Here is a 13429-nt window from a genome sequence, read left to right as displayed (position 1 = left end):
TGAGAGTGTGGAAACATAAAACTAGGAGCAAAACCATGCCGTTTTGTGAAACCAACACCTTCTTTCTGCCTACGCTGCTTATCGCGGTTCTTCTCTAAAGGCCCGCCACACGCCTGGGTGGGGGGGGCCGCTAGGTGGCGCTCGTCCTCCACTGTACCCGGGCGGGTTCCGGCGTCCGTACAATTCTTTTTAAACCTGGAAGGTGATCTCCACTCCTGGCTTTTTACAGGTAAGAAAACGAAGCCCCAGAAGTGTCTTCCGTGAGGTCGTATCACCGCATCTTAGAGCCTCCAGCAAACTCATGTCCCCGTATTTCTGAACCCAAACAACTTCCATCACCTGGCTGTCTCCCTCTACTCAAGGTTTAGTTTATTGATTAAAACAATAATGGTTGTTTCTTTCTTTGTGTGTAACATGGTTTAGGTTCAGATCTGCAGGCCTCAGAATTCTTTATTTTCAAATGCTCGGAACAGTGGGCGGGGGTGGGGTGGGGGGGGGAGTCCTATTTGCCGGCCTGGATTCTTTGATTTCAGTGAGTTCCGAGCTCCTTTTCTGATGAATGAGCGGCATAGAAATGCGTAAGGAAGACGATGGGAAACGTTTAACGAGAATAAATGTGAAGGTTTGAGGGGGGAGGGGAAACGGTTAGAGTAGAAAACCGAACTAGATTGGCCTTAGAGTCCGATTTAAATCCTGATTTTAACCTCGTACGGACAGTCAAGTCATTTAAACTCTATGAGTCTCAGTTTGTTCATCTATAAAATGGGGATAATCATGTGTTCTACCCCAGGGTTGTGCAGATGAAATAAAACAGTAGGCTCTGGGCCCTGGCGCACGGCTGGTGGACATTTCAATATAAAACCTCCTTGGCTCATAGGCTCATAATAATCCTCTCTTCAGTCTGGAGTGTCTGGATCATGTTCATGGAAAATGTTCATGGAAAACCCTGGTGGGGTCGGAAGTCGGACGACTTAGGAAACCAGGAGCGGGGGTGCTGCTGGCCGGGGAGCGGCGTGTCCCCGAAGTCTGGGGTGCTGCGGCCGCCTCGAGCGCCCTCGGGGGCCTGCGGATGGGGAAGGGCGGCCCGGTCAGTCCGGGTCACCCGGGTCGGTCCCCGCGCGGACTCTGCTGGACCCGGCTCCCTCCTGCCGCCCTCCCGCCGGGTCGCGCGGGTCGCAGCGGCCCCGGACCGCCCGGGATGCCCGCCCTCGCCTCAAAGGACCGGGAACCGCGGCCCAGAGAAAGCAGGAGACCCCAGTCAAGGTCGTCGGCGTCTGAAGCCCCGCGTGGGCTCCCACGGCACAGCCGCTCCGGCGCGGCGTCCCCGGGCCCCGAAGGCGGTCGGGCCTCTCCGCGGGGAGGCCGAGGGCGGCTGAGCGCGCAGGTGAGGGCGGCAGGGGCGCGCGCGGGAGGCGGGGCTCCCCCACCCCCACCCCACCCCACCCCACCCCACCCCCGGGGCTCTCCCACCGCCCGCCCGCCGCGCTCGGCCCGGCCCGGGGTGGCTCCAGGGGCTCCAGGGCAGGGAGAGGGCGGGCGGCGGGGGGGCGCGAGGCGGAGACACGACGCCGGAGCGGGACGAGGGGCCGCGGAGGAAGCTGCGCTCGAGCTGCTCCCCGGCCGCCTCCTCGAGGGCTGGCGGGCGGCCTGAGCATCCCGGCCCCGCCGAGTCCCGGGGCGGGCCCAGGCCGAAGCGCGGCGCCGACGGGAGGTCAGGCGCGGTCAGGCCGCCGCGGGGCTCCGGGGGCCGCGGCCACGCCCGGGCGGGCGGCGCTCGGGGGGGCTGGGAGCTGGCCCCGCCGCGCGCGCGGACCTCGGGGCCCCGCCCCCCCCCCCCCCCCCGCTCACCCGCCTGGAGGCCGCGTGTCCTGGGCGGGCTCCGCCGACGGGTGCTCTGCCGCGGCCCGCTGAGCCGCGTCGGCCCCACCCGGCCCCTTGCCAGCAGCTCCTAGTTGGGGTTCGAGACCAGGGCGCGGCCGCACCGCCTGGCCCTGCCTGCAGCCCCTCTCCAGACCCACAGGGCGACGGCCGACACTCTCGTACACACCTTACACACCGGGCACGCACAGACACCCGACAGCCCCAAACCACGAACCGCATCGCGAATGCTGTGACCACCTCTGCCGAAGACGGTGGCACACAAAGGGCAGATCCTACTGCGACCCGGCTTTCTTTAAAAATATATATATTGGGGGGAGCAGCTAAATAGTAGTTGCTATTTTCAAGTAAGCCTCAATGCGGGGTCATCGCACCCCAACAACGTCGCCGTTGCCCGTGTGCGCAGAACTCACCCAATTTATTCGTCCACACCAAGCCCTCACCTCGCAGCGGCACTGCTGTCTGGGACACAGTTCACACCTGCCCACCTCTCACCTTCTGGGCGACCTGTGTCAAGCTCCTCCAGGACGCGCTCCCCGGAGGATAACAGGATGGTGGGGGAGGGAGGTAATTTAAAGAGTAAATAAAGGTCAGCGGGAGGAAGGAAAGGACACGCTTTCTTTTGAAACCTCAGGAGCAGTTCTGTTCTCTTTCCCTCCCGGCCCGAGGAGAGTCCCGTTCCTTACATTTGCCGGATGCTGACACCACATTTAAACACCTTTCCCTCGAAGGTGATATAACCCCAAAGAGCTATAAAGGGCAATGATCTCTGCAAGTGCGAATTTTTTTAACCCAGGTACATGACAGGATCAGCACTGTAGAGCATTTAGGATGCGAAAAAGCATCATGATTATGCAGCTAAAATGCTGGAAAGGATGGATGCTGCAAAGCCCTCTCCCCAAAACACACACACAACATGGAAACTATGAATTTCATACTGTGTATATTTCATACTGCGGTGCACAAGAACCACCAACAGGAAAGCAACAGGGGGAAACGCTATTTATTTTAATGACACCAGAAACACCAATTTACTAAAATCATAGTTCTTTAAACTTACCTAATGGTTCAAGTTGTGTCTCTGGTGTTAAACTCTCGGTAAAATTTATGGAAGACAGTAAAGTAATGTTACTTGAGCGGATTTTTTTTATTGAAAAATAAGTAATGTAAGTAAGTAACGAATGTTTTCACACCACGATGTTTGTGTTTCTTAGCTTGGTTCTTTCTACTACATAAAACAACCCATTACTTATTTTTTAAAGAGAATTTAATGTCATCAGTTCAGGATCATTACTATGGCAATTCCCATATAGTCTTTTAAACAAACGCCTAGCTTTTCTAATCTTATTCAACTCACAAGTAACAGAATATTTAAAGAATAAACTGGGATGTTTTCCCCCCTTATTCCTGGTGTAAAATTCAACAAACTCCAATTAAATTCTGTATTGACCGTCCAGGGAAATGACAGCGCAATTTCCAGAAACTCTCCCAAAGATGACTTCTCGTTTCGCGCCTACCTTTAGTTCTCTAACCGTACCTAATCTTTTCCTTTTGAATTCCTCTATAGAGCTTGAATCAAATAAAATAAGGTGAAGGGGAAAAAAAAGATTGCTAGTGACTTTGATTAACCGATTATTTCAATGAAAAGAGTTAGCAGTGAGGGAGCCCCGAAACTATGAAGATTTTTTTTTAAAAAAAAAACGCATTTCGTTCTGATCTTTGAGCCTTCCGAGGAAACAGCAAGCTGCGCGCGCGATTTACCCAAGTGCGTTATCTTGGATTTGCCTCCTCCCCACCCTCCCACCCGCAGATTTCGACTCAGCTATTAAGGTAAAGAGCGTGTTGCATGAAAGCGCAGGAATTGGTGGAAGCGTCTGCGGAGGTGAGGAACGTGACTTCTCGCGCACCGCGTGTGGGTGGGTGGGCCTCCCGGGGGCCGGAGGATGCTTCGAGGACCAGGCTTGGGAGGAAAGGGGTTAAGCCAGACCCTGACTTTCTCCGCGCGACGGGCCCAGTTTTGTCTGTTGAAGTCGACGTCGCCCCGCTGGAGCCAGCCAATCCGCCGGCGGGAGGGCCCCGGCCGCCCAGCCAGGGGGCGTGGCCCGGGGCTGTCACTCAGCGGTGAGGAATGACACCCGCGCGGGAGGGGGGATGCGGCGCAGCGCCGGGCCAGGGCAGGGAGAAGAAACAGATAAAACCGGAGCGGGGGGTAAAGAGGTGCCCCGCGCCTCTCGCGGTCCAGAGGCCGCCGCCGCCGCCGCCGCCGCCGCCGCCGCCGCCGCCGCCGCCCCTGGGTGGGCTCCGGAAGAGCCGGACCGACTGGGAGGGAGAGAGAGGACGAGCGGGGAGCGAAAGCCTGCAGCCGGCGAAGAGGCCAGGCGCAAAGGAAAAGTGACTCCGGCCGTGCGCCCCGGAGGCGCTCGGGACGCGACTGCGGCCGCGCAGGGGGCCCCGCCGACCCGCCCCCAACATCCTGGGGGGGGGCAGACCCCGGCCCGCCCCGGAGGGCGCGAGGCGATGAGATAATCCAGCCGAGCTGCGAGCTGCGAGAGGAGAGCGTCCGGCTCCGGACTGGGGGGAGGGGTCTGCGGGCGGGGTGGGCCTCGGAAGTGGGGGTGAGGGTCGGCGCGGAGCCCGGGCCCGAGGGGGGCGGGCGCTGCTGGGCCGCGCGGGAGTGGGCTGCAGGGGCCCCGCGCGCCGGGCTCACTCGCGCTCCGCGCGGCTCGGAGCTGCCCCGCTGCCCCGCGCCCGGCCGGCCGGCCGCCCCGGCCCTCGGCGCAGATGGCTGTGCGCGGCGCCGGCGCCTTGACGCCCTTCTCCATCCAGGCGATCCTCAACAAGAAAGAGGAGCGCGGCGGGCTGCCCGCGCCGGAGGGGCGCCCGGGACCCGGGGGCACGGCGGCGGCGGCGGCGGAGGCGCCCGCCGTCTGCTGCTGGCGGCTCTTCGGGGAGACGGACGCGGGCGCTCTGGGGGGCGCGGAGGACTCGCTGCTGGCGTCGCCTGGCGGGACCAGAACGGCGGCGGGGAGGACCTCGGAGAGCCTGGTTGGTTGGGACTCGGACTCGGCGCTCAGCGAGGAGAACGAGGGCGGGCGGCGCTGCGCGGACGCGCCGGGGGCCAGCGGGGCCGGCCGCGCAGGGGGGGCGCTGGGCCTCGGCCAGCCGGGCTGCGAGCTGCCCGCCGCCAGGGACCTGGAGGAGGAAGCCGCGGGCCGGAGCGACAGCGAGATGTCGGCCAGCGTCTCAGGTCTGCCCGGGCGTCGCGGGGAAGGGGGCCGGGCTCAGGGGCTGGGCAGGAAGGCCAAACGCGCCGAGTGGGGTGGGCCTGCCGGGAGCACCCTGCGCCCCGGGGCCCCGGGCTGGCCAGGACCCGAAGCTCGGGCGCTGGCGCAGGCTGCTCTAATCCTCCCTCCCGGCGCGGAGCCCCAGAGAGACCCGAGACACTCCTCAGAGCCCTGCGTCCTGGGGGAGGCCTGAGACGTCCTGGGGCAATGGTGCCCTAGACTGGGCTAAGAGGACACCCCTGCGCCCTGGCTTTAAGTCCGTCGCCAGCGCTCCGGCCCTGTCTGCGTCCAAAATCCCCAAACCAGCGACAGGCAAGAGCCAGCGGCCCAGAGACCTACCTCGAGTAGCCAGTGCCCTGGCCCGTTGCCCCTGGCCCATAGAGCAGAAATGCTCCCAGCTCGAGGTCCCAAGGTCCAGCCCTCCGCTCAAGGATAGGTAGTGAGGGGTACCTCTAAGTGCTACCGAGGCGTCCAGCTGCCAAGCCTGGGCTTGGCGGGGGTGGGGGTGGGGGGCGGGCTTATTTAGCTTTCCCAGAACCCAGGGTCAGGGGAGCTGGGATGGGCTGAGGATCCCCGCAGCCAGCTGAGGGCAAGAGGGGCTTGAGGTGGGTTATCCCACAAGTGGCAGAGAGAGGACCATCCTCTGCCAAGGCTAGCAGGTCATTGGGTGGAAAGGACGCCCCCACCACCTTGTCGCTGCTGTAGGCCTCACGCTGGCTCCAAGTAAATAGTATTTGCCAGAGGCCAGAGCTCTGAACCTCTCTGCTAGGGAGCTGTGGGGGAGATCCAGGAAAAGGCTGAGGAGCTGGCATCAGATTAGTGTTTAAGGACTGGGAGTTGGGGCACCTCCTTCTCTTCACTCTCAATCCCTAGCTCTCCTCTCATTTTCTTGCAAAGAGAGGGACAGAGGGAGAGAGAGAGAGAGAGAAGCCCACCAAGGTAAGGTGTTGGAGCAGCCTGTTGCCACAGACCTCACACAGTCCTGGGTGGTTGGGGAAGTGGGTAAGACTCAGTACTTGTGTCCCCAGGATTCGGCCCCACACTTTCTTTCCCCTTATGCGCAGTCCACACGTGTGTGCTGCGACACTGAGTGTGTGTGAGCATGAGTGTGCCAGAGGCAGGTGAACCCAGACACGGAGCAATCTAGAACCCCAGGGCTCAGCGCTGAGAACTGAGGAGGCTTGTGAGGATGCTTGGGCCCAGTGCCCCCACGTTTCCGAGCGGAGCCTGGGGCCCAGGGAGGGCAGGGAGCTGGCTCTTGGCCACACAGCACTCACACAGCAGCTGAGTCCGTTTCCCCGCGCGGCACAGGCCTAGCTGCGAGGAGCTGGCGGGACAGGGTTCTGAGACTGTTTGGGGGGACCCGCGGCTCGCAGACCCTCCCCAAGCGCTCTGCTGGGATCAGAGGGGGTTTCCGTAGCCCACTCCCACCCTCCCACCCCCCACCCCCGCAGCTCTCACTTCTCTGCGGCGCTGACAGTCTGTTGTTTCTGCCCACCCCCCCCCCCCGGGGGCCGCAGGCGACCGCAGCCCCAGGGCCGAGGACGACGCTGTTGGCCCCGGGAGCGCACGGGGGCCGGCGCTGTGCGGCCGGAGCGGCGGCGGAGGAGGACCGGCGGGCGGCGCGGAGGAGGAAGAGGAGCCCGCCGCGCCCAAGCCGCGTAAGAAACGCTCGCGGGCAGCTTTCTCCCACGCGCAGGTCTTCGAGCTGGAGCGCCGCTTCAACCACCAGCGCTACCTGTCCGGGCCGGAGCGCGCCGACCTGGCCGCATCGCTGAAGCTCACCGAGACCCAGGTGAAGATCTGGTTCCAGAACCGTCGCTACAAGACCAAACGCCGGCAGATGGCCGCTGACCTGCTGGCGTCAGCTCCGGCCGCCAAAAAGGTGGCGGTGAAAGTGCTGGTGCGCGACGACCAGAGACAGTACTTGCCGGGCGAGGTGCTGCGGCCGCCCTCGCTGCTGCCCCTGCAGCCCTCCTACTATTACCCTTACTACTGCCTCCCCGGCTGGGCGCTCTCCACGTGTGCAGCCGCCGCGGGCACCCAGTGAGCCGGCCCGGGGCGAGGCAGCAAAGGATCCCCGCGCCCCCGCTCCGGACGGCCGCTGACGGTTGTGCAGGCTGTGCACTGTACGAGGGCGCCCCGCCGAGGGGGCAAGCGGACCATGAAATCCAGCCCAGGTTCAGATATCCAGGAGTGCGCCCTGGCAGCGGGACTGAGTCTGTCCAGAGGGGGCGCCTTTCTCTAATTCGAACGGGGGGGCACCCTGTGGCCTAGGGGCCTAGCTCTCCCGTTGCCTGCCTGGAAGCTCTTGGAGGTTATTTATTATCACAGCAAAGTTGGATTTGGATTGTATCAGCCAGGAGAGGTGTTTCCCTGAAGCGGAGAGAACTCCTGGAGAGCAGAGCCTGAATCCCCAGAATTTCAGGCTGGCCCGGAGCTTCGTGCGCTAGGCCACAATCGTTCATGGTATCCATGCTACCAATCTATGTTTATCTACATACCTATTTTTTTTTTTTGGAAATTGCATTTGTAACAAAGGGGTGCAGAACCCTGACAGCCCCCAAGGAGCCCCGAGCCCTGGGGTTGATTTGAACCGTGAAAGGTTTGCTTTTCAGGGCCTCTGTCCCACCCCTCCCTGTGTCAGAGCTCCGGTGGGGACACCCTGTTGGGTGCTGAATGTAAAGAAGGGAGCCTCGAGCACAGGGCAGGGCAGAGGCCCCCCCATCTTTCCTCTCCAAAGTCCAGGGCTACCCCCAACTGGGGAGCTTCCTGGGAACCCTGAACCAACGGGGAAAGAGCAAACCCAGCAGCCGTTGGCAGAAACTTTCCTTTATTTCTTTATTTTTTTTAAAGGAGGTTAAAACTTGTAGCACTTTTCAGTTGTTTGTATTCAAATAACGGTTATTTTTGTATTCAATGTGAATATCCCTGCCCAGCCTTTCCCTGGCGTCCCCCGTCCCCCGCAGTTTCATCGCCAGGCCCCTTCTGTCTCTACCGACCATTCTGCTCCCATTCTGGTCCCATTCTGGTCCCATTCTGCGCCGCTCCAGCGTTCTGACCCAGGATTCTCCTATCCCAGCCCCTGCCCTTAAGACAGATGATCCTGTCAACCTTGTTGCTTTTTGCCTCCTTAAGGGCACTGTGCACTCAACTAGAATATTAACTTTAAAAAGATTTGTGAAGTTTGGAAGCTCTGTTTGCTTTATCTTTCTTTTTCCTTTAATTTATAAACTTTTAGTTTAACATGCCCTCCTGGACGCAGTGTTTTCTCTGAGCCTCCCTCCGCCCGGTTTTGGGGAATCCAGTACCATAAAAATGTCTGGGGCTCATTTTCCCACCCGCTTCGAAGTCCCGGACCAAAGATGCCTCTTCCCTCTAGGGAGCCGCTCTGCTGCCCGCCACGCAGAAAGTGTTTAAACCTGCACAGCTCAGGGAATTGCGATGTAGGGGACTTGGTAAAAGTCACAGATGAATCCCACTGAGTGGGAAGCAAATGCCTAGGATTTCTTCTTTTTCTTTCTCCCTCGTGGGATTGATTGCAGAGCTCAGAAAGCATCCCTAGCTGAACCCACAGCCAATTTCAACCCCTGCCTAACCTGCTGACTCCTCCACCTGCCCAAAATCACCTCTCTGTGATTTTCCCAGCCTTTCTGTAAGTGACCGTGCCTTCATTTCGTTTGGAGAATAGGCTAACAAAAACTCGCTGAAAATCTGAAGGCTGTAATAAGCAAGGTTATATAATAAGAGGTCTCTCAAGGAAAGTCAACTGAGCTTTGACCCTTGGCCAGGTGCAAATGTCCCTCTACCTTGTTCCAGAGCATTTCCTCTCTCTGTGACCCGGTGTCATTTGATCCACACAGAAGCCTAGTAGAGAGAGGGTTATTTATTATTTACATTTTACAGAGGAACACAGCCCGCCCCATGTTCCATGACTCCCCAGACTCGCCAATTCGCCAGAGCAAAATGCTCACCACCGCACTGCTCTCATGCCGGGTCCGGGTTGAGCAAGGAAGAGTTAATTCCACGTTGCTGGCTCCAAGGCCTTGGTGCCCCGGTGGAGCCGGAGCCGAGCCGGAGCCGGAGACGCCAAACTCCGGCCCCAACTACTTTCAATTTTACCCAGACCAGAAAGGCCGACCAGGCCTTCTCCCAGGCCTGAGACCTTTCCCCGCCTCAGGGCCCCCAGGCCTCTGTACCCCAAAGTCCACGGCCGGCCGAGGGTCAGAGAGTCTGAGGCCCCACGTCCCGGCAGAGCGGAGAGTCCCAACAACGGCTTTTCGAAAAGGATTCCTGCTTGTGGAAACAGCAAATCGCGAAGGGAAAGGCAAAGGCCCTCTGGATACGCACACCCTTACCCCCAAGTCCATCTTCCTTCTAGATTGTTCCTGCAATTATTTTGTTTCTTTTTTGGCATGTTTTAAAAATTCCACTCAAACCATAATTAATCGTGAATGCATTTTCCTTGTAGAACGTTAGAACATTTCCAATAATGCTAGAATTCTCTCCCTTCCTCTCTGCAGAGATTGCCACTTCTGAGGGTTTTGGGGGGGGTGTCGATTTTTTTTCCTCCCTTCTGAAATGGCAGTTCATTGCGACGCTGGCCTAAGAGGTAAGTTTGTCCTCCATCCTTGCGGATTTGGAGTTGAGGGAACTGGGATTTTCTTTCGAGGAGGAGGCCGGGCAGCTCCCCTTCCCTTCCTCATCCCCTCTATGCTCCCTGCCTCGGCCACTTATGCTGGGCTGGCTCCAGATGCCCGGGGAAAAATGACTCAAATGAATTCAGTTTGCCCCGGATTGTTGCAGTTTCACTATGAGCTGCCCCGGAGCTGGCGCTGGCACCAGCGCCTTGAGATGGGATTTGTGGAGTTGGAATCAGCCTGCAGAGCCAGCAGGCCTTCAGCAGATTTCTCCTGGTATTTGGAGACCCAAGAGGGGTATCTTTACCTGGGCCCCAGGCTGTAGACGCGGGTCCTGTTGGAAATCTGCGGTATTACTTTCTGAATTTCTTTTCCTTCTCTACTCCCAGCCCTGCCTTTAAAAAAAAGCAGTCAGTCCGGCTCTTTGCCCGCCCTACTTCCGGACAGAGGGGACTGTAGTCCACCCACTCTCTGCAACCCCGGGGTGCAGTGCTCCTTGTCGGCTTCCTGGGGGGCCTGATTTTCTGGAGTAAGCTGCCAGCTGAGCCTTTAGACCTCTTCATCTTTCTCAGTTCTTTTGGGCCCTTAGCAAATCTGAGAGCTGGCCTTGGAGATAGCTGGCTACGACCCACACACTTAGACGGATAAACCACGGGAAAGGAATAGCTGGGAAGGGGACTCGCTGTGACCTGCACTGAAATTGAACCCAAGGATTCAGGCTCAGCCCACGAATCTTACTCTGGGCCGCAAATTTGAGATCCACGGGCTGCAAAATGTCTCTGGGGTGTGTGTGTGTGAGAGAGAGAGAGAGAGAGAGAGAGACTCAAACCCCAGCCTGTTGGCCTTGAGTCTCCCAAGCTGCCTCTAACTCCAAGCAACTAGGTTTGAGGACCTCACGGGCCAGGAGTGTCTCCGAAGAGCTGGGCCAAGCAGTGGGAGTTTGGGAATGGGTTCCATTTCAGGAAATAAATGGCTTCCAGGGCACCGAGAATCCCTGGAGCACTCCCACTCCTCCACGCTGGCGAAGGGGAGAGGTTGACAGGGAATCTGACTTCATTCGAGAGAGTTCCGAGGGAGGCTCAAACAAGGTGTCACCTTGCCTCTGAGAACCTGGTCGCGATCCCTGATCCCGGAGGGGCTGGGCCCAGGGAGGGGCGGTGTCTGAGGGCTCCGGGGAACGGGGAGCTTTTGCAGACTCGGGAACTGGCAAGCCTGGAAGCACCACACCGAGCACCCCACGGAAGCAAGGCGTCCTCCAAGGCCTGCAGACATTCCAGGGGCCGGGATGCTGTGACTTGGCGGCCCCAGTCAGCTCCGGGGCTCTCTCCTGGCCCGGACGCCACTCCTTTCGTGGTTTCTCACCGTTTGCCGGGGGAAAAGAAGAACCCGGCCTCACGTGAGCCCCTGGAAATCAAGGAGCCCCCGGAAATCAGCTGGGCTTACAGAAAGGCTTCTGCCTGGGGGGTGGGGGGGGAGCTGCTGCCGACCCAGCCTGAGCAGCGGAGAAATTTAGACATCTCCGGAATGTGAATCCTGGTGGAGGAGCTCCCGGTCCACAAAGGATGGGGAGGGAAGAGAGACACCCTCGCACTGGGGCCCCACTGCCCAGGGGCTGCGGGGCTTGTCTTGCAGGCCACCAGCCTCACCCTGATGACAATCTTAACTGGGAATTACACTGAGCTGCGTGGCGACTGCAGGAAGCAGCATATGCTTGAAAGCGCTTTGTAAGTCGGAAAGCGCTGAGGGCAGGTAGTGACACAGGCTAGTGGCACGTGGCTACTGCACAAGCCCGGCCTTGAGTGAGGGCCTCACCTCCACCCATGAAGGAGGCAGGAGCTGAGGTTCCTAACCCGTGGGCGGCCCAGAGGAGCAGCCAAACAATACACAATAACAACAAATGTCTATACCTTCTGTTGTCTGGAACATTACATGTGAAGAAGTGCTTCCGCATCCTCCTCTACAGCATTTCCCTGAGGCCTCCTTAGCAGCTCAGACATAGTCTCCATTTTACGGACGGAAAAATAGTGCTCAAAGTCACCAGCTGTAAGGAGGCCTTTCAGAGTCTTTCAAAGCTCAGAAGCATATTTTAGTATTTGGGGCCAGCAGTGTGGATAGATGGTCCTTTAGAACTGGCATTTCCAGGTTTGGCTCTGGGGTGGTTGGATTACTAAGGGTGGGTATGTTTTGAAGACCATTAAGCACTGTACAGCTGGTATGGACTTACTACTACTGTTGCCATTATTATTACTATTATTATTATTAATTATGAACTTCTGGGCAATGCTTAGTGGGCTGATCTGAAACAATCTTCCTTGAACTCCTGCACCCTTCAGGAGTTTCCAAGTGACCTGCAGTGTGCTCAACGAAGGGTCCTTTAGAGGTATAGAAACTCCTGGCCTTGGCCAGTTTTAAAGTCTCCTGATAAATATGTTTTTTAAAATGAAGAAATGCCAAAGCAGGTTGCAGAAAAATTGTGTTATATTGTAAATGGTTACAACATGTAATAAATTAATTTTTTTCTGTAGTTACACATAGAAGTTATTCAACATAAACTGGGTTGCTCAACTCATTAAAACATTTATAAAAAAGAGATTGATTCCCAGGGCCCTGCAAGCAAGGGTGGTCGGGTATGGAGTCGGGGTTCTTGAACGATGAACTTCTTTCAAACCTGTTGGGTGTGTATGAGGCTGTGACACCTATGAAGGAACGTTCAAATTTGGGGCAGGTCGTGGACGTGAAAACTGGCAAGTGGCCCTGCCGCCCTGCACCCCGCCAGGAGCGCTGCTGTTACCCTTACTTTTGCTTTGAGGCGGGCAGGGAAAGACAGGCGCCTGGCTTCTGGCCGATTGGGAGCTTACCCGGAATGCGCTGCACAAGCGAATAGCACCTATGGGTTCCTGTTGGAATGTCAAGTTCAAAGGGAATAATGCACAGTAGCTGCGGGAGGGTCCAGGTGAGCCCGTCCTGGGCTCACCCTTTCCCCCAGGCTGGCAGAGGTGTGCGTGACACGCTGCTTCCCCCCCAACCCCCACTCACTCACTGCACTCTGCTTCCCCGAAGCATCCGCGTTTTCCCCCGGGGGACCCCGCCCACAGGCCGGATGAGGCCCCGCAGCCCCGCGGTTAGAGCGCGTGGAGCGAGAGCCCGTGGTCTCAGCCTAGGCCCCGCGGTCTTCACGGTCTTCACGGAGTACCTGCACCACTCCTTACTGTTTCCGCAATTGCAACAAGAGCTTCTGGCGTGAGGGGGACTCCTGGGGACTCCTGGGGGCTTCTCGGTGAGTCCCTCTCTTCCCCAGCCCGGCTTGCTTCTGGTCATCACACTCAGGCCTCCCAGCCGGCCAAGCAGTGCTCCCGCGTGCGCCCTGTCCCTTAGGGGAGTGCGCCCTAGACATCAGGGAGATGCAGGTGAGAGCCTCTCCCTCCAGCCAGCACATCCGAGGGCGAGGGCGGGAAGTGGTCAAATCGGGCTCAATAACCTCCTAGACCCATAAAGTGTTTCTGCCTCGGCCCTGAGTCTGCAGGCAGAAGGCAGCTCTGCCACTGACTTGATGAATCGCAGGCAATTAACTTCTCTGCATCTATCATCTATCTATCATCTATCTGTCTATCATCTATCTGTCTATCA

At 58.3% G+C, this 13429-nt stretch overlaps 1 protein-coding gene across 1 annotated transcript; it reads left to right on the top strand.

Annotated features, from left to right (window-relative positions):
- Positions 1-4659: 4659 nt before the first annotated feature.
- On the top strand, positions 4660-8350 carry NKX3-2 (NK3 homeobox 2). The gene is made up of 2 exons (XM_055326584.1): positions 4660-5125; positions 6683-8350. Exons 1-2 carry the CDS (start codon positions 4660-4662, stop codon positions 7210-7212), a joined length of 996 nt encoding a protein of 331 aa, XP_055182559.1. The 3' UTR covers positions 7213-8350.
- The last annotated feature ends 5079 nt before the right edge of the window (positions 8351-13429 follow it).

This window comes from Nyctereutes procyonoides, unplaced genomic scaffold (assembly GCF_905146905.1).
Source record: "Nyctereutes procyonoides isolate TBG_1078 unplaced genomic scaffold, NYPRO_anot_genome, whole genome shotgun sequence".
Lineage (NCBI taxonomy): Eukaryota > Metazoa > Chordata > Mammalia > Carnivora > Canidae > Nyctereutes > Nyctereutes procyonoides.
Note: the sequence above shows the minus strand (reverse complement) of the source record. Positions and strands in the feature narration are given on the sequence as shown.